The 27688-nt window shown below is 37.4% G+C and overlaps 1 protein-coding gene across 6 annotated transcripts in view; it reads right to left on the bottom strand.

Moving 5' to 3' along the window:
- Positions 1–27688, bottom strand: part of DENND1B (DENN domain containing 1B) — a 256533-nt gene that overhangs the window by 54888 nt on the left and 173957 nt on the right. For 4 of the 6 annotated variants that reach the window (XM_085068299.1, XM_085068301.1, XM_085068300.1 and 1 more), the window contains 6 exons: positions 23509–23578; positions 21585–21665; positions 18855–18914; positions 16998–17051; positions 13909–14019; positions 663–763 (listed from right to left, as the gene is read on the bottom strand). In XM_085068299.1, the coding sequence (XP_084924425.1) occupies positions 663–763; positions 13909–14019; positions 16998–17051; positions 18855–18914; positions 21585–21665; positions 23509–23578 (477 nt within the window). The remainder of the gene's footprint in view (positions 1–662; positions 764–13908; positions 14020–16997; positions 17052–18854; positions 18915–21584; positions 21666–23508; positions 23579–27688) is intronic. The other 2 variants (XM_085068302.1, XM_085068303.1) reach the window with 2 other exon arrangements.

Genomic DNA, 27688 nt, shown 5'->3' with positions numbered 1-27688 from the left:
CTGAAATTGTGAAACACAGGTATGTGGAAACATCATCCCCTTGAATCAAAAAGTGATTCTTGTACAACTGAAAAGTATGTCAAAACCACAAAGTCTGTCATGTGAACAGAAAACACATCAGGAGAAGTAGAATTCTTTTAAAAATTTTGGAGTCCCAAAAGGAGTTTTTAAGCTCTTTCGGGAAGGAACTGGCTGCAATTCTGAACCCGGCTGAGTTAAAACACAAATACTCAATCACTGGTGACTACTAACATCTGATTCTGGAAAAATTGATCAGTTTTTTTCTGAATGCTTCTATAAGTATCATTTCTTTCAGCTTTTAACAAAAGCCAAATAAAAGTAAACTGTAACATGGTTGCATTTATATTATTGAACCAATTCTCTTACCAATAAAACAGAAATAATAATTACAAACACGATTTTAAATGCTGCATTGATAGTAATCAGCACTGTAATTCAAGGTACCAATTCAAACACCACATCAAGGCATGCTGGAATATCTCTATTCAAGTAATCATTTAAGCATAACCCAAAGTAAGTGCTTTCATAAACTGGATCCAGTATGTTCAGCCACAGTAAAGAGTTAGTGTTCTCATCAGTTACTTAGAATTCTAAGACAGGTAGGAATCTCAGAAATGGGGATAACAGGTTAGCTGTCTTACCAGCAGTAGTCCAGAAGATGTGGAGGAAGCACTGGGATGTAAATATGTTGCCAATACATTGGATATAACAATGCAGCTGACGCATGAACACAAGCAGTTAACTAAAAATAAAAATACACACACAGAATTGGCAACAAAAAAAACCATGAATAAAAGGAAAATACAAAATCTGAAATTGACTTTTAGACATGCAAGAATCTTAACCTCCCCGAAGCATTTACTGTATAATTTTGTAAATTATTCTGAATTGCCAAAACACATCCACAAAGAACTCTGATGCATGTATGCAAGGACAACATTGGCAAGAAGTCAGGCTAACAAGTCAAGTTAGCCCTCTCTGCTCAGCTGTTCCCTTGGAAGAAGGGAAATAATAAGGAATTACTTGATGCAATCATGGCCAAACATGAGGACTGCCATGACAACACAGGACTGAAGTGAACCTCAGTTTCACTCAGCTCCACTGAGTGAGAAAGTCTCAGGGCAGTTTTCTGGTCCCCATTTCTGCTGTTTTTAACTGGAATTGATCTGAACCTGCTTGAAGCCACAGAACAGCACTAAACTCAGTAGCAGGATTAACTCCTGTTTGTGTCACTATCTTGATTTCCAAACGACCTTTAAAAAACCCCAAAAAAACAAAACTGAAGCAAATATTCCCTGCAACGGAAAAGCAACTTTATTACAGTTTTCCAAAACTCCCTTCCCAAAGCAGGACTTCCAAGCCTGGCAAAAGCATCACAGAAAATGAAGGACTCTTTGACCAAGAAAGGAGGTGCTACAAACTGCTTGCCACTCAAAATGGACATCTCTGATTTTCTAAAACAAACAACAAAACATCACAACCACCATTTCCCCCCACAACAAACAAACAAACAAACAAACAGCTACGGAATTCATTAGAATGGGGCCAAGTTCATTCCACAAGGGAACAAAATGATCTGCAATATGTAAAGAACTCAAATTTGATCTATCTTTGCTATCAGGGAGTCTCTCAAATTTAGTTATAATATTATGCAGGCACAGAGTTACAACAGAATGAGAAAAAGTCAAGACTGTGTTCAAAACAAGGCAGCCTATATCCATCACATATAGCACCACAAACCTCATAAAAAAAAGGAAAAAAAAAATTAAGAGAATGCCCCATGCAGAAGTTACCAAGTTTATAGAAAAGATGAGGCTGCCTAATGTTTTATATCACAACAAAATTACCACCTGAGTTTAACTTGATAATAGCGTTGTTTATTAGACATGAACTTTCACAGTTACTAAACAAAGAGCTAAAAATAAAATGTAAATCCTGTCCATATAGCAAGTGCTAAAACATTATGAATTTTACAGGGGAGAAAAAAAAACCTCTTTGTGGAACAGATCAGCAGTTAGTGTTCACACCCTGGCTGTCTTGTTCATTTAGACTTGTAAATAAAAATTACACTGCAGTTTTGTACATGTATTTTTACACTAAAAATGAAAAAAGGCAGTTATAGGACCATTGCAGCAGAAATCACAGACAATTACAATTTGTGCAGCCTAGTTTGCTCAGCACTCAGATTAATATAACACGATTAAATATGGAAAAGAAGAGGGTCTGAAAGCTCCTGAGGGATATCATTAGGGCAAATTGCCAAAGAATGAAACATGAGCCAGTCAGGAGAGTCTGGAAGCTGCAGTAGTACCAAGGGACTTGAATGTTCGACAGTTGGAGCTTCAGTAATGTGTGAACTGCAGGTTAAGGTATCAGGAGACTCTGTTCACTGACACACAGAATGTCACTATTGACCAGCGAGCTGCCCGAGCCTGACAGCTACACTGCAGAAAGCCAAGGATATCATAATTCCCTATTTAAACTCTTCGGTTCAGATTAATGTCTCCTTTCTTAGCTTTACACCACACCTCCACAATTACTCTCATTTTGGACTTACAATAATGGCTATTTTAATAATTACTGGGTGGTTACTAAGAATTGATTTGGGGGAAGAAATAAATGAGTACCTTATCCCTCTTCTACACAGTGGGATTTATGAGGTTTATTTCCATATTAACTCTCTCTGTAGTTTAACTAACACTACTGACAGCACAGCTCAGCTCAGCGTCATGTTTTTTGCTCTTTCACTCAGAATGTCTATGGAATTACTATGTCCACATTCTATTGTGCACAGTATATAAATTTCAAACTACAACTACCTATACAAAAATTAGCATTTCATGTGTTTCAATCAGAGGCTGAAATAAAGCTGAGCATTCAGTTATACAGGATATCCCCTGATGTATACAGTCGCCTCCTCCTCCTCCTAACAGGCATTCTTAAATTATGAATTAAGATGACTATACTATTTGCATGAAGAAATTTCCCTACCTTATGCATATGCCTGTTATATTTTAATTATCTCTTCAACAGAGGAAGTGTGCAATTCCTTAAAAACACCTGAAGTTCTTTTAATCTTTATTTTAGTGTGGCACTCACACTAGCATCTATTTAACATTTATAATTTTTTTAATCTACTAAATTTTATTATTTCTAGCAGGAAAGGTAAAGATTTGGTTATGTACATATCAAGCTTTTGTTGCACTGTTCTTTTCTATTTAATAACATCTTAATGGAAGATTTTACTTAAACATTTCCCTTCATGCTGCTGCAGTAGGTTTCCAAACATTTTAGTATGCCATGAATATGTTTTATAGTTTCCTGTTGTATACAGCCTGTAACACAAGCAGCTACAGGATTGTGCTGCTCTTCAAACTGTGTGACATTTTAATATTCCGCCAACTCTGCCTTTAAGCAAATACTGATAAGATAATTATGGATTTCCTATTAAAATTTGCACACTTGCTGTAAAAACTACCTTCTTTGCTTTTTTTACTGTTTCAACAGCGACTGCATTTCTCAAATGATTAGTTATTTAAATAACCTTCCTCTTTAACTGACACAGAATGGGAACTGCTGTAAGTGTTGGAATAATGCTGGCATGTCCTAAGGAACCAGGCAGTTCAAGAGATCTGAAAAGCCTGGTACCAGGTAGAGCTTGAACATTTACATCAGAACTCCGAGATCTACAAAGGTGACACCAGATTTGGGGTTGTCCAACAGCAGCAGTGCTTGGGAGCAGAGCCCAGCAGGCTCCTGCCAAAGGCTGCAGGAGGAGATCCTAAAGCAGAACACACAGCACAAGCTCCCAGGCAAGGAAATGAGAGTCTATTGCTTGGCCAGGTGGGGATATCTTCTGCAGGAAGCAAAACCTTACACTGTTTAGGGACAAAGACATCTCTCTGGAGTCTGTCAATTAACTGCTATCTATTATAAAAGGAATCATCAAGAACTACCTTTAAAAAAAATAATTGTAAGGAAAGATATGTCATAGATCAGGGAAAGCTTTTTCAAAACAGGTAGACATTCTCCTAAATTATCTAGTTGTGTTCAGTAGACATTCTCCTAAATTATCTTGAGGTTGTCCTCAAGACTGTGTACAACCCAACCTATTTTTCCACTGACAACTGGAGATAAACATCAACTGTGAACTGTGATTCCTCTAACAGGCAAGTTTTATATAAAAGGCAAAAGCCTCTGTCCAACAGAATTTGCTATATGTTTATGTATACACACACGTACATCATTGCCCAACTCTGCAGTTTGCTAAAAAAAAATCTTAAATTATAGCAGACGAGTGCTGCAGAACCTAGTTTCTACAAATCTCATACTTTATTACCTTGTTTGAGGTAACAAATGATGTTGACACATCCTACTGTAGTTTGCTGCACTAGGAACAACCTAGTTGTGATTCTATCCATAAAAAAAAAGGGCAGGCAGTTTTAAGTAAAGCTTTTGTCAGCTGAAACCCATTTGCCAACACTGAACATAACTTTTAATATTTTTGCTTCCAACAATTTTGATTTTTAGACTGTTTTTCTCCATATCAAAGAATGTCTTATAGTTAAACAAGTTTTATTTTCAAAAATAAAACTAATTATCTTTTTAAATGGGCTTAAATAATGTGGTTTTAAACTACATGAACAGCATGAGTCAATTGATTTGAATTAGTTAAAAGCAAAATTTCAGTGTTTAACCCTCTAACAAACACACACATCTAATTTGAAATCTCCAGCATTTGCACTGGACACAAGAAGAAGCTTTATGTCTCGTTCCATCAGTATTGGTTTACTAACAGTACTGAGTACAACTGAACATTTCAGTCTGTGTCTGATCTCTCCTGATAAGATGCTGCAGCCACAATCAACATGTGAGCTTTCAGATCCCACAAGGAAAGTGATTGGTGTTTTCTCCAGAGTACTGAAGTGATTCTGGGACCATAATTTTATCTCTGCCCCCGAAAAAAAAAATTCTAGAACTAGATGCCTGGTGAAAATACAGTCTCTCCAAATAGTGGGAGAACACAATACAGAGATTATTAGCAAAATTCATTACTGGGTGACAGAAAATTGATTACTATCAAATCTCTGCAAGACTAGAGGTTTGGTAGTAATCAATTTCTCAAATTCTAGAGAATGATGCGTTACTTTCTACCTGATGGTAATAAGCAGACAGTTGGGAAGGCTGCTGTTCAAAATCTATGCACTGATGAACACAAACAGCCAGGAGAAATTTTAGTTCAAGGCTTGATCAAAGCAGGTCTAGCTGCTCCTGGGAACACAGAGAGTGCAGCTCCTCCCACCCTTCATGTGGATGCAGTAATTCTGATGTGTGTATCTGCTACCCCAATGCTCACCTCTATCAATGAATCTTCCTACCATGTATTTCAAAGGAACTAGTCTCTTTTTCTGTTGTTCTTTTTTCCTTTTCCTCATTTTAGGTTTTGCTAAAACACTGTGACATGTCTGGAGTCACACTGATTCAGCTGAGACATTTTCTGCAGACTCACAGTAATCCTTACTTGACACCTATTATTCACATATTTTCAATGAGTAATATGAAAATACCTGTATCCTGCACAAAACTTACCTGGCAGTTTCTATCTATATCAATTACTTTCTTCAAAGCCTTTTCTTTAATCAAAGGTAAAAAGAGAGGAAGATCATAGGTGGCAAGATTTGCACACATTGCAACGCACAAACTAGAAAGACAGAAACTGATTGGCAGAATCTTGTCAGATAGCCAAAAACAGCTACAGAAGTTAAACAAGCGCTAAAGTAAAATTAACCTGTGATTCTGTACAACCTTTCAAAATCTACTGTAAGCAACTAAAGAACTACTGTGATAAAACCATTTCCTGAAAAATCATCAAACACTGTCAATCTCTGTCAACACCATGTCCAGAAATGGGTACTGGTGTGCTCTCTCCTTCCTCCCTCACAGTCCCAATGGGCCAAAGCACTGCTTCCCTCCCACTGCCTTGACCACACATATGTTGAAAGATGCCCAAGATTCTGTTTACTTTTGTTAACTCATCTACTCATTAATACCTACAGCAATAAATCGTAGGGGATGGGTCACTGTTTTACCTCAGTTACAGCAGCTACCATCAGCCTGGCCCACCTCTTGTTGCTATTACCCCAATACTCCCAGTCCATGTGAATTACTGAGAAACCACTATCTGCTTCCTGAAAGAGGAACAGTTGTCCTGGTGAAAGGAAGCCTCTCCTCTACATCATTACAACTAATAAGACAATCAACTTTATTTCAGAGGAGCAAACTCATCTAAATCCTGTTTGATTGAGAATGAGATCAGGCCCCAAACCCATAACAGATGCTTAATACTTGTGGAGCCCTACCTTTCCATCAGTTTCTTAAATGGGGGGCAGGGCAGGGGGAAGACTGTTGGGGAGTAGAAGAGGGAAAGGGAGCTCTTGCATTTGCCACACAAGAGAGCATAAATCTATTCCCAGATCTAAAGATTACACAGTCAGACTAAATGATAAACTCAGCCCATTCTGCTGGCACTGGGGAGAAATCAGTGAGGAAAAAAAAATTTAGCAATGAAAGAGAACAGAATATATTGTCCAAGCCATGATATGCAAAGCCACTTCTACGCAATTCCTTAATTTAGCTCCTGGCTAATCTTTCCATCTAATAATTTCCATCTGCCATCCCCATAATCTTTAGGAAGAAAAAGAGGGAGGACCTTAAATGAGCCATAATGCATTTTCCTCCTGTTTGGCAAGATGAAAACCCAGCTCTTCTCTCTCACAGCAGGGAGAGAGAAAAAGAAATATATTTCCACTTCACAGATGAAAATTTTACCATTTTCCCTCCTAAAAATTAAAGATGCAAAAGAAAACACTTATTTAAAAAACTTATTTTCTCCTAGAATTGCTGCTGGTTTTTTTTTAGGATTATTCACTTCCTTTTATCATTCTTTCTGGGGGAAGGAAAGGGAAGAGATGAGTGCTATTCATGATTTTGACAGCACTTCATATACAATCAATTTCATTCTTTTCTTGCAATTCTTGATTCACAAAGCAGCATTATGGCATCATTCTTGTGCATTAGTTTGGAAGAGAAAAGAAAAGACTGCAGACACGGCTAGTTCCTTGCCTATGGCTCCAGGAGTGACATGTTTCCCAATGATGGAAGCTGAGCAGAAAATGGAATTGAAGTGGTAGTAGACAGGTGAGTGCTCAACAAGGAACACCACTGACATACTGTGCCTACACCAGGGACCTACAGGCACTTTTAGAGATAATCAGAGGTATCTGTATAACAAAGTAGGTGTGGGTGCAGAGAAAAAAAAAACATGTAACTTCATTCAGTTACTCGGTATTTTCATAACACAAAGGTTTTTTGTATTTTTAATAGGTTGAAAACAAAACTTCAGGAAGTTAGTCACCAGGTTTTATCCCTAACATGTTCCAGATAGGGTTAACTAACATGTCTTTTATGATATTCATCCTGTAATAAAATAACTATGCTTCTTTATATCATGTTTGAAAATTGCAGTTTCCTTGTATTCCTTCATTTCATCTCTGTTTGTTCTTGTTTATTCTCATTTTGACATTCCCTTATTCCCTAAGGTCTTTATCTCTTCCTCTCTCACAAAAACACAGAACACCACAAACATTCGCACATCCGTGTCCCTTTTCCTGACCATCTCCTGACACCTCCTTTCCTTCCTTCTTTATTTTATGACCCATCTCCACAGAGGAAGAGCTACTCTCCCATAAAATGAGGGGGTTCTGCAAACATTTCTTGCCTCTGAAAGGAGAGTTTCCAGGAAAATATTTTTTATTAACATTTCCTCCTCCACAGGAACTCCATGGCACATTCTTCTACCATACTCCAACTAAGAAGGAGTAGGAAACAACTTCCTTGTGGATAACTGACAGACAACTTATTGTACGCAAGACTAGAGATAACCACCAATGATGCTATAGCTCATCTTATCATTGGTGAATTTGGGAAAGTAAGAGTGATAAAGCAGTATCAAGTGTGAAAAGGGGAAATTTTGCCACATGAGCACACCAGAACAAGACGGGGTATTACCCCCATGCACCCTTCAGCACCTCCTCACTACTTTTGCTTCACACAAAATTACTTTAGTGGTACTTTTTATAGGGGGTGAGACAGTTCTGCTCAACAGAATTGGGTTCTCTCCCTTTCAGTTCCCCTCCAGCCCAGCCACAAAGGACTCAGATCCTAAAGGCTTCTCTCAGGGTGCTTATGCCCACAGCAGTGCCTGCACTGGCTCTACACAACATTGTGCTCCCTCAGTTTCTACTGAATTGCCAAATCCCATATAAACTGCAGAAAGAAACAACTTTGCCCCAGTTTAACTCAATCTTGGAGCTTTCTTTTTCCTGCAAGTGCTAATAAGTGAAAAATTAAATTCCAAAACTAATTTGTAGATCTGTCTGTCTACATGCCTTTTTTACTTTTTTACAGTGTGGGTTTTTGAGGTTTGGGATTTTAAAATTTTTTTAATAAAACCCAGTGGTGAAGTTCTTCATGTTTTACATAGATGGCAGGTAATAGCAATTTGCAACTATTTATTGCGTTTTTTCCTTCCACTCTCATTAAAAGACAATGATTTTTTAACTACACATTTCTATTGCTTTTCACAAATTCTTTCAACAATTATTTTTCCTGATATTATGATGTGGAAATGGGAAAACTGTTCTCAACTTCAAGACTGAGAGAGCTTTTCAGATTTGGCTGTATATTCTAACCACATTTTTATTCTATATTGACACCCTGCAGCCTCATGGCTGGAAGTGTGCTCCCGACAGTTGTCCCAATAGGACCTTATCTGCACCTACAACATGCACCCCTGCCCAGTTTATCCTAGACTGCTTACACCTGAACTATAAAAAAAATAATAAATGCCACTTGTCATTTACTTCCAGACCAAATGGCCTACCTGAGGTTATATTCCAAAATTAATTCTAATTATGCTTGTGGGAGCACAGTGAGTATCAGCAGAATATCTGTTCTGCCTTGCAAGTTAATGATAAATTCCCATCTATTTTTTGACTTTTAAGAACTAAATTTAGCCCTTGAACATTTCCAGGCCACATGAATTTGAGATACAAATTAAATTTTAAATCTGTAGTATTTTTTCCTGAGCAACTATGGATAGTGTAACAAGAGCTGAACAAGACTAATGAGGCAAAGAGAATAAAGCCAACACTCAGTCCAACTCACTGAGGGCAACTGGGGGGCAACTGAAGAAAGCTCTCTTTGCACATAAGCAACAGTAAAAGTAATTCCACAGATGTATGTTTGTGTGTGAATTTATATTCAATGGTCCTTCACTACCGAAAAAAATAAATCTGTATCTTGTATTGACATATATGTCTGGTTTTGTAGGGCTACCAAAGAAACCCAGAGCCAGCACAGAGCAAAACTTGTAAGCACCGTGCTCTGAGACACGTCAGGCTTGTATTACCCGAAACAAATACTGGTCAAAGTGGAGCTAACGTTCAGACATTTGCTTTAAAGTGTAGCATCCCTTCCACCTGCCAGTGCTGGCCACAGAAGATACAATCTAGTTAGCATATCACTGACAGGCTGATGAGAAAGCTCCTGTCAGACACTGGCCAGCCGGGTGCTGGAGACGAACGCACAGCCCCAGCTGACTAGTTAGGGAGAGACTGCCGAGGTACAATTACAGAGGCATATGACAAGCTTTCATGCTTGAGTGACTTGAGAACCGATGACATGGCTTTAAACAGCAATCCTTCCTACCTCCGGTCACAAAACAGCAATAAGTCAACTGATGCACTGTTGTAAAATCATGATTTATTCCTTTGCTTTGAATACATGAGAGTGTGGTATGATGTTCTGGTAGACTACCACAGCAGGTGCACTTGGGGCCAAAACATCTAGGGCCTGCCTCCAGCATGCATAAAATCAATGCTGTAGTTCAGCCTTCCTGGAAAAGCCAACCCCAGCACTTTAATAATTTATCGAAAGACTGAATTAAAAAATTATTTGTACTGAAACTCATACAGTTTCACGCAAGTAATAATACACGCAGATGCAGTGACGTGTGAGAAAACAGTGCTGTGCAACAACATACAGCATGACATTTAGAAAAGGTCTTCCTTTTGCTGCTAAATAACTAAATAACTGAAATAACTAACAGCCACCTCTGTGAATAGATCAATCCCTTTGTTTCATTCATCCTTTCGCTTAATCCAAAGCCATATAATTTGTTTCCCTTTCATAGTTTACTGTTCAAAAGCCAAAAATGGTAATTTTTGCTACAAACAGATCTTACAGAGTATAATCCTCAGGCTAGCTGAATCCATCTTGCTCTAACGCTAAGCCTGAAGCAAGCTGTGAGGCTGGTGATAATCACATTATTAAAGTGGTTGGAAAGTCAAGCTAATAAAAGAATCAACAGTTAGGGCAAATAATGACCGAGAAGCTAAACCAGAATGGAGTGGTAGGAAGTTTCCACTTATATCTTGGTAGTAATTGGAAGGACTACCAGACAAATATCTACACCAAAGGAGTTTTTAAAAGGGATAAACTCATAGAAAATCAATTTAAAGGAAGATGCAAAGAAAACACAACAACTGCAAAAAATCTGAAGATGCACATAAAACAAAGCCTGCTTGGCTGAAATAAAATATAAGCTGAAACACCTTCAAAATGGTTCTTTTCTTTTTTCTGTTTTTTTAAGCTAAAAACTCTACTCAGCAGATTAAAATAGGCAACCTTCTTTTCTTTTTTCCTCTACAGTAAACCCTTTTAAATACACTGTCATTTTCCCCCTCTTTTTTCCATACCAGGACTGATCCTTCACAATGACAGCATGAAATTTATAGGGCAGAAATGGTAGACAAAGAATTCCTGAACATAAGTAAGTGCAGTTTTCCATTCCTGCCCCCCGCAAGAAGGACGAGGAGAAAGTGAGCAAGGCCTTGAATTATGCCTTTTGTTATCAGTCACTGCCCTGAGATAGTGAACCGAAACAGAGCTGATAACTTGAAGGTGACATCACAACCCAGTCTTCATGAACTGACATAAACACTTGATATTCAGTTAACCCCAAAGATAAGGCACAACTCCCTTAACAGAAAGTTGTGCCTGATTGCACTATTTTTGAACAAATAATCTTTTCAAGTATCAAGCTGTAATTTAGGAATATTAAAACAGGACCTTTGCAACACAAAGTACCACTCTGTTGTGTTTTGCATGCAACAGTAAAGCAGCAGAAAGCTTGAAAAGGCTAATGTCCAAATATACTCCCGTTGCTTACTGCAGTACATCAAGCAATCCCCATTTGAAAGAAGAAATATGCCAAAAACATATTTAATCATTCTTGGCAATTCAACTAAATTCTTATAGGCAATACTGGAAAGTGTTTCATTAACTTTTCAAACTATATTGCTCTGTAAAGAAGCAAGCCATGCATCATTCCTGTTCTGTTTATGAAGAAGATGAGCAGGCAGCAGTTCTGTGTACTGAAGCTCTTAATGAGCCAGATCTAATTTACTGTTTTATCAGAACTCACTAGTGCAAGTGAAAATTACCAATTCTGTACCAAAAGTGGATACAACATGATGTGGCAGTAATTTTGTTTAACTATGACTTTAGTACTTCTAGTAGACTGAAAAGGTAACCAGAAAAAAAGTGAAGCTGATGTGCTGTCTCGTTTTGGATTTGACCTGCAATCTACTATTTACATTCACAGCTTGGGGACACTCTCCAGGACTTCCAAACACCACTACAAATGTCTGGAAAGTGACATCAATTATTTTCAAGTGGAGAGACCAGCAAGATGGTTATTAATTCACTAAAAGGTTTGGAATAAACAGCTGAACTGTAAACAAAGTGGAAGTTTCTCACAACCAGAATATTATATCTGTTTTTCTGTAATGACTTCCAAAGAGGAATCTGATCATATAAATAAGGTGGTTTAGATCACCACAGTCTAATCCTGGCACTTCCTCTTCTCCTGTCATATCATAGCAATAGACATGAGCTGAGATGTTCAGCCTAACAAAAACAAGTCTTAAGCAGATCCAAATGTAGGCTGAGAGTACAATTCCAAATCGTGTCAAGCAGACAGACACGTGCTCACCTGCAGAATGAATCTTCCATGGGCTCAGAGCTGCCATCATGATTCCTATCTCCTCTCCACTGGAGCAGTAAAACAGGGTTGACTGGGGCATCATTGGAGCTGAGTTTTTTAAATGGTGTATTTCTTTTTTATTTTTTCCCCCATTAAATATAGGAAGCTATGTTTCAGACTGGCAAAGTGAAAAAAAATTCTGATTCCACAGTTTTGCTACATCATGTGAGCTTCTGCTAAGACAGGTTCTTTAAAAGGGCTTTTCCTTCAAATTCTATTTGCTCATTCAGGTCTTATTACTGTGTTGTAATGCACAATTCTTCCCTTAGCCATTTCAAGAAGGGGAGGGGAGCATGGGGAGGGGAAAAAACACCCTTATAATAAAATATGGAAATTTACCAAGAAAAAGAAAAATCTTTGTTGTTTAAAAAATGTATCATGGACTAATAATGTGAAGATTGTCCAAATTAATTTAGTATTTATTTTGCTGGTTTTCAGCTGTTCACATGGCCTCTGCTTATGTGAGCCCATGTTTGCTTCACTCCAGTTCCCATGGACTGACTCAGCTCCACATCCTGCAGAGCACTGGGAAAGTGCTGCCTTTGTGCTCTGCCCTAACTGCAGTGATGCTCACAGATTCAGGGACCCAACATTGTGGTGTTTAAAAAAAACAAAGCAATTATATAATTGTTACTGCCACCTAGAACTGTAAAACTTGTCAGCCTTGTCTCACAATTCTGAATCTTCTCTCTCTTCAATTTAATTTTGACTCAAAAAAAAATGAAAGCAGTTTTATCCACTATTTATAATAAAAGAATTCCCACTCCTTACAGCAGCTGCAAGTCTTTGAAAACAGTAATTTTTAGTACTATATCCAACCTTGTAACCAAGTGTTCATTTATTTGGTAGTACAATTAGCAGTGTTCAGAAATACAGAATTGATTTTCCACCACAGAGAGCATATTAAACAAAATGTTTTATGCAGTATTCTTAAAAAAAACAAATTAAGGTAACGGTGCTTAGTAGGCTAAAGATTCTGCACAAGAATTATACTCTATGATTAAGACTTGTACTGATGCAAAATTAACTTGGGAGTATTTTCAGAATGTAGGGCACTTTAAAAACCTGCCAGATTTTGTGAAGAGTAAAATAAAATGGCATCTGAATATTTAGGTATACTTTCCAAATGAAATGCAACATTCTTTTATTACGAAGTCTAAGCAGGCGTAAGAGGAAAAAAAAACATTTTAATGTGGGCAGCAGCTTAAAAGCTTTAATTAAAAAACTGCTATTTTGAGTTGTATGTTATTGACAGTCTGAAGAGCTGCTCCAAATCAGAGATATTACAGTATGCACTCCCAAACCACTCTAACAAAGATGAATCTACCTATTACCAGGTTAGGATAGCAGCTATTATTATGGACCCTTGATTTCTTTCAAGTAGCTCCAATGGAATAAGCCACAAGTGAATAATAAAGATCTTATAATAGCCCTTAAGAATTCTTTTTAGGTTAGAAGGCACAGAAATGAACTCGGGAGAGTTAAAGAACTCTCATCTCCTGATAAGAAAAATAATTAACCTGACTTAATGTATCTGAGTGGGTCTTATATAAATCAGACTTTTGTACTTCAAGAGCCAGACTAAAACCATATATTAGAAGAGTATGTAGATATTGTCTTATAAGTACACATGGAACATATCTAAAACCACAAAGGTCTGCAGGTCATTTTGTGAAATGTTCAATATATCCTACTTAAAAGGAGATGTGTGAAGTACTTACAGTGCTTAGTTTGCTGGAGGTAATAATGATTCTTCTCTCATGCAACATACTGGCATAAAGTTGCAGCATGTTGTTCACATCCACAGCAACAAAATATTCAGTGAGGTTTCTCTGTTTAAATTTAAAAAAAAAACGTTAAGAATATAGCAACAGTAGTAGCTAAGAGGAACATTTGATATATTACTTGTGAAAATTTTTGTCTAATTAGTAGGTGGGGAAAAAAACCAAACTATTAAAGAAATATTTTTGTGTAAAATTTGTGTGCTTTAAAAATAGTTGATTGGGTTTTAAAGCAAATCAAAAACTAACTGTCCTGTAAGTTATTCATACTTTGCTCATTTCATTATCCTTGTGACTTATATTTGCCCTTTTGTTTTTCCAAATTTGGATAAATATGAGATTGGGTATTACATCAATATCAGCACATGCTTTTAAGGTGACCATTACTCTCAACCCAGGAACAGATCTTCCACCATCGTGCTAACTGCTCTGTCACAGCCACAGTAATAAAACTGCTCCTTTGCCAGGCTCTCCCAAAGTCAACACATTTTATTCCATTTCAAGCACAGCAAAACAGCTTGCTGAACACCACCAAGCTTTTGCTAGAGCTGTGGGTGCCAGGACATCAAACATCCTGCAGAACCGGTGCAAGGTATTGGGCTCTTCCTGCAGCCACCCTTTTCACCCCAGTAAGAATCCCCCTGTGGGGTTTAATGAGAGGCAAAGTCACCAGCACCTCCCATTAATAGTTCCAACAGGAGAAAAGTGGGGGGAAAAGAGAAAAAAGGTGAGGGGATCTCTGTGCTCCAGATGAATGTGACAGTATTTCTGCAGGGCACAGTGCCAGAGACACACAAGTTCTGAATAAGCTAAAATAGCTACGAGCAAAAATTGCCTGGGAAAATAGCAACTTTTTGTAACCACTATGTATGAAAATATACTAATACGCCCCACAATATGCAAAATATTTCATTTTACACATTCAGTATCGTATCTGCAACCAGAACTCCTATTCATCTCTTCCCAGGGACAACAAAGTTACTGAATGTTCAAGTAGGAGGTCTAGCAAGCAAAGGCCCTAGCAGGACAGACATCAGCAGTGGAAATGGAGAGTAACATTCAATTCTGGATGTAGCCAACACACAGCAGCAAGGTCACCCAGCCCTGACAAAAACAGCCAGGACAAGATGAGTAGGAAAAGCTTCAGAGTAGGGTAACTTCCCTTTTGGATGTATTGCAACATGAAATAAAACAAAAAAAAATTGAAAAGAGAAACAAAGATCCAATGGTCAATCCAGTTTCTCGCAGATTCATAAATGCATTATTCATTTCAAGACGTGGAGTATTAAGAGTTATTCTTGGTCCATGCTGCATAGAATTTGGGAAGAGATAAAAGCCAGAGCTTTAAGGTTACAAACACTCCATTTTCGCCATTCAAGTGCTACTTTTAATGGGTCATCAGAGGCTGATGCACCATGAGAATTTGAGCCCATTTTACCTTGCATACCCTCTAACACTGCAGTTGATAATGGTGTGCTGATCCTGTGTTGAAAAAGCTGTGGCAAAACACAGTTCACAAGCTTGTACAGACCAATATATCTTTAGGAAACAGTCACAGTTGTTTCTCTGTTACATCTGAAAAGTTACTGCCCCTGAAATACGTGAACCTTACAATAAAAGGTAAAAAACCCCATTTTCTTGCTAATTTAATGTAACTACCTCATCTCTTTACTCCCTGCATATTCTAACTCTCCATTAGCACCTCACTATTTTGATTCATACTGAAAGGATGAGACTTTTATTAATAGAGTAAAAAATAATTACAGAAAAGCACTTTAAAATTATTTTACTTTTCTCAACCCAGAAAAATAAATCTACACTGGCATCATTGCAAGATCCTCCATCAGCCACAGGCCCAGCTAGATGCCTTCCCACATTTTCTTCAATTTGAGCCCATAACACACCTTCTAACCTCCAAAACTATGTTCTACTAGAACCCCAAATGAAAAGTTAAAACAAGAGATTTCTTAAAAATAGAAGGTGAAACAGATGGAAACATAGATTTAAAAGCCTAGCCCTGTCTTGCCCAATGAGCCCTAGAAACAAGTGCCCTCTTTTATTTCTCTACCCAGCAACTTTTGCTCGTTTCCTGGGCTGCAACTTGGTCCATGCCATCTCCTCAGACTCCTTCCCAGCAGCACAGATGGACCCTCAGACCTCCTCTCTGCTCCTCTCCACTGGGGTTCCCCTGCTCTGTGTCCTTCCCTGGCCCATCCCACTCTATATCCTGGGATGCCCAGGGGAGCCCCAACACCACGTCATCCGCCAGGAACAAGCTCTGTGGCAAGCTCTATGATTTCGGGAGCCCCGAGAGCTGAACTTCCAGAAGGGAGTCACTATTTCAAAGTGTAAAAATGCACACCTATACAGCCATATACAATTCCAGACTGAGAGGCTAGAGGGGAGAGCAGGACCCTTCTAAGCTCTTTTACAAGATGCTATCTAGCTAAACATGTCATAGAGAATGGCATCAGAGATTTCCTATTTGCAACCTACCCACAGAACCACTCAGGATTTAGCATCGACAGAATGAAAGTCTTCATAAAGACAAGAGAATAAAAAAACCAAAAGAAAAAGCCCCAAAACCCCTGTTCTTGGTGCCTGGTTAGCATACAAGTGTAAGCAGGTATAGCATGTTTTCTGAAACCCTGAAACAATGTCTTCTTGCACAAAAAATGCCTGCATGTCTTGACAGCTGAATTTGCAGCTTAGCAATGCCATGTTTAAAGGGCAAGTATTCAAATAAAACATGAGGTGCAGGAGTCGAATGTATTTTATCTAAGTAATCCTAGTAAATGCAAAGAAGCCAAGTAACTACGAGCAAAGGGTGGATATAGGAGAGGTCAGAAATGTCCTATTAATGCTTTAAAATGGGTTAATGAATGCAACAGTAACTGTCAGCTAAAGGTTGAAATAACAGGCATCAATCATTTCTAAAAAGAAGTCTTGGAAAAAAAAAGTCTCCTCTTGATAAAAGCAAAAGTTCAGCCTAGCCCAGAACGAGGTTAAATAAGAAATTAAATACTTACACTTTCAGGGATAGTTGGCAATCCAGTTATATCAGGAGTAATGAAATACGAGTGCTGATCAATGGGAAAAAATAATCAATAATTTATGCACACAGGAAAAAGAATTCTTTCCTTAAAAACCCAGCATTTAGGATTTCCAACCCCATCTGTGTTTAAGCAAACAGCCATTTTTCTAATGACATTCTTACTGCTGCTAGACAAAGAATTAAGCAGATCACGACATGAAATGACAAGCTCTGGTTCTGCACAGCACAAAACCAAGGGAACAAAATGCTGGGCTGCACTTTTGAAATATCACTGAAATTAAGCCAGCTTTAAATGCTGCCACAAGCCTGAGAGTAGCATTGATTAAATTAAGCATTGAATTAAAAATGGCAACAAAAAAATATTAGAGGACAAAATGTAAATTTAGAATTGAAAGGAAAAACCATTCACATGAGAAAAATAATTAGAATAGAAATATTATTACTTGATATACATTCTCTTCTCTTTCCAAACATCTTTGAGTCAAGAATGTGCTAACAGAAATGCAAGATCTGAAGCCTGAGATTCTGCAATCATTTATGAAATATATTAACAATTTTATGCATCTTAGTTTGAGGCCATCTAGGATGTAAATATAAAATGGATTAAACTAAAACCAGATGAAATGTAAATTACTCTCATTAACCCAATGCTCTTATTAGTTATCAGACATGAATTTAGCTCAGCAATTTAAAGGCATTTCTGCATGTTAGTCTAAATTTTGAAGGAGAAAAAACCTGAGCACATATTGAGTAAATAGGATGATTATCGATTTTCTAACTTTTATTGGCTTTTAACATAATTTTGAAATTTTTTAAGACTTTGTTTTTACAGTATATTTTTTACAATTATAATTAGCAGCACAAAGACATAGCTTGTTTTCAAGTCAAACTTGAAAAAGATAAACCAAAACAAAGTCTATGAGATTTAAATGTCTTGCATTCAAGAAAAAAAAAATTAATACTATTAAGTCTGTGTAGGAGACTTATTAAACCAGCTTGATACATTTAATAGAAAATTTTCCCCACAAATTAGGTCATTTGGCAATAGTTACAATTTAAGGAAAAAATTGGCTTAAAAAGGCATCCCATAAACATCGTACCACTTGCACAATAAATATCACAGGTATTGTTTCACATCAACATAGAAAAAAAAAGAGACTTTTTTCCCCGGTCAAGAAGAGGAAAATATTCAGATTAGATTCAGATAGAATGCCTGCATTCTTCAGAAGTATATTGAGAACTGAAAGTTATTCTCTATACGTAATAAGGTCACAGAATATTTATCAAAAGATTTCTGAGTAATGAAGTCCCTAACTTAGAGAAGTAATTATTTATAATTAACAAAGTAATAATATTTCACTCATTAAACAGAAAAGGAGGGCAGAACTATGAGAAGCAAAAGCCATTACTGCAGTCATTAAGAGTCATAAAGCAGCAAAAATACTGTGGTATGGAGTCCTTGCACAACTTTGCAAACTCCCTTAGGAAGATGTATGACCTTGGAAGAGATACTAAATTAATAGCTGCTGTCCTGTATAAAGTTTTCTCTGAAAATAACACTAGAAAATGCAGGTTTTTGTTCATCAGTTCAAGGGTTTGATTTTCGTAGCAGTTTTTACAAAAGGATTACGATGCACACACACATAGCACTGAAGTTGGATTGAAACAGAAAAGGTACGTTAATATTAGGCTGGTCTTTTAGGCCAAAGACAGCAGCAGAATTTCCTAAAGGACAGGTATAAACAAGCCTCAAATCAACAGAGATCCTATAGCAAGTGATTATTTCTTTAATTATGATAGGCTTTAGATAGTCAGTGCCTTTTAAACTCACCGATACAAGACAAGGCTGATTTTTCAAAACTTGCTCACTTGCAATAATCATCTCTTGGTTCTTACGCAAGGTGAGAGAAAGATTGAAGAGTTGACTTTTTAGTTTTCCAACAAAAAAGGCCAAAGCTGGCTCTACTGCTTGTAATAGTCCATTTTTAAATTATTGCCTGAAAATAAGTTGCATTCCTCCCCCACTTGAATTCAGACTTAGCTAGACTTTCCAACAACAACAAAATTTAAAAAAAATTAGAACTACCAAAACCAAACCAAAACAACAAAAAACAATATGCAAAAACAACCCCCCTGCCCAAACAAACCAAAAAAAGACCCAAAAAAACCAAACCCTTAATTATATCTAAACTCCGGTTTCACAGAACAAATGACCACTTCATAAATTTTAGCTGAAGATTGGTTACTGGGACCAACAGGTGAGAGTAGAACCTGGTCCCCTAGAGGACGAAAGCATTTTGGTGTCTCCTGACCAAGGATTACTAGAAACACCATGTATCCAGATACTGGATGTACTGTATGCATGGTTATGCACACACAATCCTAAGGATCACTGTGGTCTGCCACCCAAACCCTGCTGCAGCATCCATGTGCCTTTACCCTGCAGCACATCTGAGCAAATGAAATCTGAACTAGACTGATCCTGGCACAAGGAAAAGCCACCTCATGATGTCATTTCTACAATTATTTTTCAGACTGTAACCTCTTTTTAAGTCTATTACTACTGATGGTTCCAGTCTAGCTTATTTACAATATATGAGGACCAAGAAAGACCCATCAATACAACAGACTAGAACTGAAAGTGGCAATAAATATCTCCCTGCAGCATTACAAAAATGGAGATTCCTGTAGATCCAACAAGCATTGGGATTCCAGCTGACCTGTTCCTTCCTGCTCTGCCCCATCTAAACCCACAATATTCCCTCAACTGTCCCTGCAGCCAAGCATTTGGCAAGAGGCTTGCATTTAGATAACCACTGTTTAGCTAGAAAGATTACAAAACTCTTTGATATAACTGGGAACAAGAAATAATTGAGAAGAAAACAATTCCAGAATCAGACAACATTGAAATAAAACCAACAAGTATCAACTTTAAAGCAAGCAATCTGTCGTTCCAGTGTAGCCAGCTGTATTCACCACAACAGCCATTTCCAGGTTCACCACAATATTCATTTTGAGGTGGGCAAGTTCTACACAAGATGAACTGTAACACTTTTCAGTTATTTGGAAAAATACCTTTAAAACTTCTTTATGTCCCTTTGAACACAGGACTTTTGTAGAACGTTTTATAAAGCCTTTTAGAGTTGCCAAATTAAGATTGGTTGTAATACTGCAATTAATGATAGAAAATATTATTTGATATACAGAAGTATTTTTGGCAAATATGCTAGGAACCGAAACATTACACTGACAACAGAAAGGAAAAACTTATCAACAGAAACAACTCCAACTGCAGCCTCTAAACCAGTTCCTTGTTCTGGTGAAAAACAACAAACAAGACTGGAAGGACTGTCAAATACATTCAATTAGCACTGTACAAGGTGGGAAAATATTAGGTCTCTATAGCCTAGTGAAAAAACAAGGAATCTGAAATATGAAAAACTAAAATAAAATAGAAGTAGCATTATGTTAAGCAGCAAGTATCAGTAACTGCTAGAATAGAAGTGGTAGACTCCATTTCTCTATGCCTTCATAATAGAGCCAGATGCTTTTCTAGCATCTGTGCTTCCTTTCAATGAATTGCAGGGCTCATTTCTAGAATACATGAGTTAAAAGTCACAAGAAATTACACAAATAAGGTCAAGATAATTAATCTAACGATATTTCAGTATGTGTATAAGGGAAGCCTTTACAAAACCACTTCTTCCTGTCTCCTGCAAAGTGTGATGGTTCAACCAAGACCCAACTATTAGCACACTGACAAGTGCAGTAACTGTACAGAAGCTCTAAGCATGCACAATGTCTTAGAGACAGCAGAGGTTCTGTGCTGGCTTTATATTTCACACAAGCTCTACAAATGCATTTAACCATGTACCCAAAGCTAATTCTGGTTAAAACTTCAGGAACTGTAACAATGACATATCCACTTTTTGAGTTTCTGCAACCAACACCATCTTGCCCCCCCTCCCACCATCCCACGCCACATCACAACTCAGAGCACAAAAGCAAAGGAGGCCTGGACAGGTTCTTTCACCAAGATGTGCCAAAAGTTTCACAAAACAGAGTGTACTTCTACTGTTCTTCCTACAGCCTTTTTTGTATGATTAAGCAGAACTAGGAAAAAGAGGAAGAAAGATAGGAAAGCAGCCAGCTTTCACAGACTTTTGACCAATCCTGAAACTGCACCTACTCAGACATAAGAGGCAATAAAACTGAGTTAGTGTCTCCTGATGCACAGCAGGAGAAACCAAAATTGTCTACATGAAACAGCTGGAAGCACAAAAAAGTAGTTCTAGCACTGTCAGATCCCACTGCAGTTTACTTTCTCATCCATAGAGCAAAATTCAAATTTCTGCTTCTTTATGACCATGACTTTTAGAAAACAACATGAGACAGAGACAAACTCTACCCCGCACAGAGGAAGAAAAAAAATAGGTTGTCCAAGCCAGTTAATGATGGGAAGCAACATAAATTTACTCTTTCAAAGGGCTGAAGTTTCTTTTTCTTTCAACTTTACCTACTATTTCATAGTCAGTAGGAATAAAACAGAAAAAATACTTACCACACTTAAACTGACTAAAGCATTCGCCTTTGGCACAGGATGGCTATACAATGATTTTAACAAATCATTTGTGTCATTTTCCTACAGGGAATATATTTTAAAGGTAGTTAATTGTCATATAAAAACTAATTACTATTTACTACACATCAAAATGCATATTGACAAGGAGATATAAATATTTAATGACCAAAACAATTGTAACTCATAGAGAAGTATTTAAATATTAAGCATGAAATTCAGGCCAGCTTTGTATCTTATAAAATGATTGTATCTGAAAGTGAAGCCAATATCTTACACGTTTTCCCACTCCTCAAGGGAATCACATCATTTGCAACTGAAAACTGGGATACCATGTCTGCATATATTGGACATCATCATCTTCCTAAAACTGCTAGTGATAATATACATTTAATCAAAATTTTATTAAATACGCTGCTACAGATCTGTTTTGCATATTATAAAAATGCCTCATCAAAACACATAAAACAGTTGAAAAGGTAAAAAATACCTTTGCAGCTATGTGGTTTAACTGGGATCCCTCACTTTGGCCTCTAGAAAGGACATTAACTTGGGAAAGAGAAGTGATTGGAGCTTTTGTTTGGATTGGGGTTTTCATTCCTTTTAGGGGTTTTGTTCATGGAGATTAAATTCTTTATATTGCCAAAGTAAAACCCAAGTGACAAGCCAGGGTCAGCTTCTAAACATATTCTTTTTAGTTTACTGGAAACTTCTGCCTCTCCCTGTAAGATGATGTCACTGGACCCCACAGCAATGAACAAGACTTTGGGTCCAGCTCTTGGTCATATGAACAGTGCCTGGGCCAGGAAGGAGCAGTGTCCTCCCTCAGCCTCCTCAGCACCAGCTGTGGTACCAGGCAGTGTAACAAAATGCTCCTGTGCACTGCTAAAACCTTCTGACCCATCAGAACAGCAGCCTCAGCACATAAAACAACAAACCCTGCTACCTAAATTGCTTGAAGTAGTAACTGGAATGCCAGCACTGGTGATCAAGACAATCCCTATGCCCTCCTCTCAAATACAACCTTAATAACAACTTTTTCTATTACAGTGAAATAGGAACCAAAACCAAGATCTAATTATAGTATTTGTAAGGTTTATATGTATTCCACTTTATTGAAACATTCAGCTAACACCAAACTTTTCCTATTTATCTTTTTACATAAAATATCATCGTCTGTAGTCCTTTTATTATAATGTGTAAATATATTTTTGAAATGTCAGCTTTTCCAGTCGATAGCATATGGCTAAATATTGTTTTTTTTTATTATAATCTAGTACACTAATACAGTTAAAACAAAAAGGTATAGCTTTAATGTTCTCAGTAAACACAGATGCCAGTAGCTCCTTTGCTGTGTAATCCTGGAATATATCTAATTGCTCATGAATATGCAAACTAAACTATCATTTTTCTTCACCAAATGCTGCAAGTAATTTTGTCTTGCTACTTGAGATGTCAGAATTACGAGAGGTAGTTTTTAGTTACTATGAAGGGTGAAACAGTACATCATATTTTATACAATTCTGAACAAAAGCGTTTGCAGTTGATAATCTGATAGTTCCTGCAGTTCCTAGAGATCTACAGTTTACAATCAATACGTCATCCAGCTCTCCAGTGATGTGACACTTTGCTCACACTTCACACAGGACTTGTTTATGATGAGACTGACACTTTATAAAGGTATATTTTCAGCAGCTTTTTAAGACTAATGTGGGATGGATTCAAGTGACTATGGAAGCTTTATGTTCAGATTTTTTGAATTTCAGTAAGAGGAAGGAGGTTTCCTTCTAAATCCTACTAAAACCTTAAACTTTTAAACAGTATAGAAGCTTTTACGGCATTTCATATGGTGACAGCTATTTCAAGGAAAATATTTTACACAAAGAACTAGAATATGTAAAATTACCTGTTCTTTAGCCAAATAATCTGCCAGGGTATTTAGGAGCTTGTAGTATACCTCAAACCATGGTAGGTAACTAAAAGAGGAGGAAAAAAGTGTTTTAATAAAATATCAATGTATTTTTTCCAGTGCTTATAAAATACTATGATGATGGAGCCAACTTGCACATTTTTATAACATCTCTATGTATAAATAAAAAGCATACTAAACTTTTCCCCATAAATTTAATAGCACATCACTGATAGACAGTATAGATAGATAGTTTATGCTGGACAGTTGCATTAAGTTCCACTGGCATTCTCACTATCATTAATTGTTACAGATTTCAGTAGTTATTTGCAGTTTTGAAATTCTACATCCTCCTACACCCAGTGGACTGACAGACCTGTTCTTACCTGAAGAATGAAAACCAACTTTGTCTGGGCAGACCAGGTACCCCCTATTTGACAAGTGGTGCAATGCTATGCAATAGTACAGATGTCACATTATATGTAAGAACACTGGTCTCTATAAAGTCATTTCTATAGATAAAACTAACCTGCAAAAATAAAAACATTCACCACTATTGTAAACACAAACACATTAATACATCAACACTTAAGAGACTTTTAGCACGAGTCTGCAACCCATGAGTGCAATAGTCTCAACTGAGTTAAACAGAATCCAACATAAATAAGACATAACCGAAGAGTATGAGAAAAACTCAAACACACTGGTATCAGTTCCATTTTTGCCATCTGTTTATGGAAGTTATCGTGAACAGTGATGTCACCAGTGACCACATGTTACAGAAGTTTCCAACATCACTATTTAAGCTATTAAGTCTGATAAACTGAACAGTAACAATAAAAATAGTAACAACATCTTAGTAACAATATAATAGCAATAATATAGTAACAATATATGCCTTATTAAGAAATAGCACACCTTCTCATGTCAGAATTTTATCGAAAAGAACATTACTGAATTGCTAATAGTATTGTTAATATTAGTTGTTTGAGATTAGAACGGTGAGCTGGAAAGGAAATAGAGCCTGAAAGGTTTTCAGTACATTTCATATCCATATATAACACTACTACAGACTTCATTCTTCAATGCAGTGTAAATCCACAGACATGCATTTCTTAAAGGCTTCAGTGCATGCTGCAGACAGACCTTAAATTTCAAATTTATATACTTCAGGAAATATGCTAACTGCAACTGAAAAAACCCAGTATGCAGAACTGAAATGTTTTCCCTGATAGGAAAAGGAAAGCTGTTCAGGTAGAAACCCTGGCTGGTAGAGGAGCCAAGTACTTCTTTTGTGCAGTGAGTCCAGTAAAGGGTTTTCTTTGTAACCCCTCTGTTCTTGGTACACAGCTGGCAAGGCTTTAGAAACAGATCCTGACTCTCAGGGTAAAGAAAAAGCACAGCAGAAATCTGAACACAGTTATAGTTAATGCATTTTCTAGCAATCTTTGCTGTCTTTATAAATGCTTAACTACTGGCTCCTAAAAAAAACAAAACCAAAACCAAAAATAAACCTCCACAAAAAGCCACCATGAATTTACTCTTGCCAAGCCAAAAAGACAGAGGCAATGATTTAATGATTTCCTTTAAAGCCACCATATTAATGTCTTTATCACACTTTACCATACAGTGTGCTGGCTATAAATCAAAACAACAGCAAGCTCTTAATGTTCACAGACATTTTTAATGCTTGGTATTGCTGACAGTGGTAAAGGTGTGACATTATTGCATTTGCTTTTCAATACATTCTTAATATAATCATAAAATTTACTTTAGTACACCTTTGTAAAGCAACTCACTGCTTACAGGTGTGAACATTCCATGTCTTTGTAAAACACCGACCGTAAAAGCACCTAAAAAATCTGATTTTTGAGCATTCTTTCGCCTGTTATCTTCTCAAATCATGTTAACTCGTACATGTTAATTATGTTACACATTGCTGAAACCGAGTAGAGAGGCAAACAGAATTGTTCACTGCAGTGTTTAGAGTTTCTGCAAATGTCAGAGCTGTGGAACAGCTTTACAGCCCAGAATTACAGTTAAGACAGGGACGCTGTCCTAGCATTTTGCCCAAGTCAAGGTACAAGGCAGGTATAAATTGTGAAGTATTTTTGTAACACTGCACACACAAATGGGTTAGACTACCTAATGGATTTCCAGACCGTTGCTATCACCCCGTGTTAAGAGTATACATGAGCCCTAGCACATTTTGCTGTAGAATACTCTGAAATCTCATCTGATCATCTATTTTTGATAATGAATATTTATGAACAGCATTCTATAAAAATAAGTTCTCCCACTTCAATAAAATATTAACCTTACTTCTTCCCTGTATGCATGATCTCAACTCCCCTCTTACTGAGAAAAGAAAAATTAAATGCAATTTTTAAGCTTTTAGAAAGGTCAAATTAATTATTTGAAATTAATGAACCCTAACAAAAAGCCAAGGGAGATTTTTCTTTCATACAGCAAGGTATGCTGACCAGAGTACTTGCACAGAAATTTCTTCCCTTAGCAAAATCAGGTTGATGATACACTTCCATGTCTTTGTGTAACAAAACCACAAAGCAAAACATCCTACTTGACCACAGTTTATGAAAGTCAGTTTCCTTTATGAGCTGAAAGAATGGAAAAAGAATTGCTTTAAGCCTTATAACCACAGACACAAGGTTAATGCAATTTCAACATGCCTTTTAAACCTGAAAAATTAAGGAAATCAAAACAAGTACTCCATTACATTACAGGGCATGGAACCAAAGGCTGCAGAACCTGTCCTCTGCTTCTTTGCTACATAATCTTCAGTTCTGCAGCAGTATGGCATAATTGTAAAAGCTTTGTCAATATTTACAATTATAATGTTCTTCAACAAAATATTACAAAGATCTATTGGAAAGCACAATTTTTTATGTATTTGCTAATTGTAATTAGTTCAGCACAACAAAGAAACATTATACTTGTTTTTCTCATAAACAATAAAGAGTGCATTTGCATGTGGAATATACAGTGCATCTCTGCATTCAAAAGTAAACAAAGTTGTGTTTCTTCACAATAAAGACACCATCACGTGGCATTTTAGATTCTCAACTCAAAGACCAAGCACAAGCTCTTTGCAATTTGTTAAATGCTCAAGGCTGTCAAGGAACACCTTTGTCCTCTTTCCTCACAGGCTAATTCTGGAAGTACATTTTTTAATAATACTATTAATTGATTTTGACTACTCTAGTAAACACATTTATTCATAGATAAAACATTGCATGATACAGGTTTTTCATCTTTATCTAGTATATCACATTGGATAAAGAATTGTATATAGAATCATAGATTCCTGTAGGTTAGAAAAGACCTGTAAGACCATTGAGTCCAACCATCAACTCAGCACTGATAAATCTACCATCAAACCATGTCCCAAAGCACATCATCTACACATCTTTTAAATCCCTCCAGGAATGGTGAATCCACCACCTCCCTGGGCAGCCTGTTAAACAACCCTTCCCATGAAGAATTTTTTCCTAATATCCAATCTAAACCTCCAGTGGTGCAACTTCAGGCCATTGCCTCTTGGTCTATGAGTTATTACCTGGGAGAGAGCCTGACTCCCACCTGGCTACAGCCTTCTTCCAGGTAGTTGCAGAGAGCTGTAAGGTCTCCCTGAGGCTTCTTTTCTCCAGGCTAAACACCCCCAGCTCCCTCAGCTGCTCCTCATCAGATGTGTGTTCCAGACCCTTCCTAGCTCTGTTGCCCTTCTCTGGACACTCTCCAGCATCTCAATGTCTTTCTTGGAGTGAGTGGCCCAAAATCAAGCCCAGAGTTCGAGGTGCTGCCTCACCAGTGCCCAGAGCAGGGGGACAATCTCTTCCCTGGTCCTGCTGCCACACTATTCCTGATCCAAGCCAGGATGCCCTTGGCCTCTTTGGCCACTTGTGCACAGCTGGCTCTTGTTCAGCTGCTGTTGACCAGCACTGCCAAGTCCTTTTCCATCAGGCAGCTTTCCAGCCCCTCTTCACCCAGCCTGGAATGCTGCATGGGGTTCCTGTGACCCAACTGCAGCACTCAGCTCTTGGCCTTGTTGGCCTGTTTGGCATTTGTGTGTGTGACAGGTAAAAACCGGAAGCATTACAGGTGAAAGAATCTTCTTATCTTGTCATATTTATGAATCTTGAAAAATTATTTCATCTTT

This window comes from Lichenostomus cassidix, chromosome 8, assembly GCF_008360975.1.
Source record: "Lichenostomus cassidix isolate B80296 chromosome 8, HeHo_3.0, whole genome shotgun sequence".
Classification (NCBI taxonomy): domain Eukaryota; kingdom Metazoa; phylum Chordata; class Aves; order Passeriformes; family Meliphagidae; genus Lichenostomus; species Lichenostomus cassidix.
Note: the sequence above shows the minus strand (reverse complement) of the source record. Positions and strands in the feature narration are given on the sequence as shown.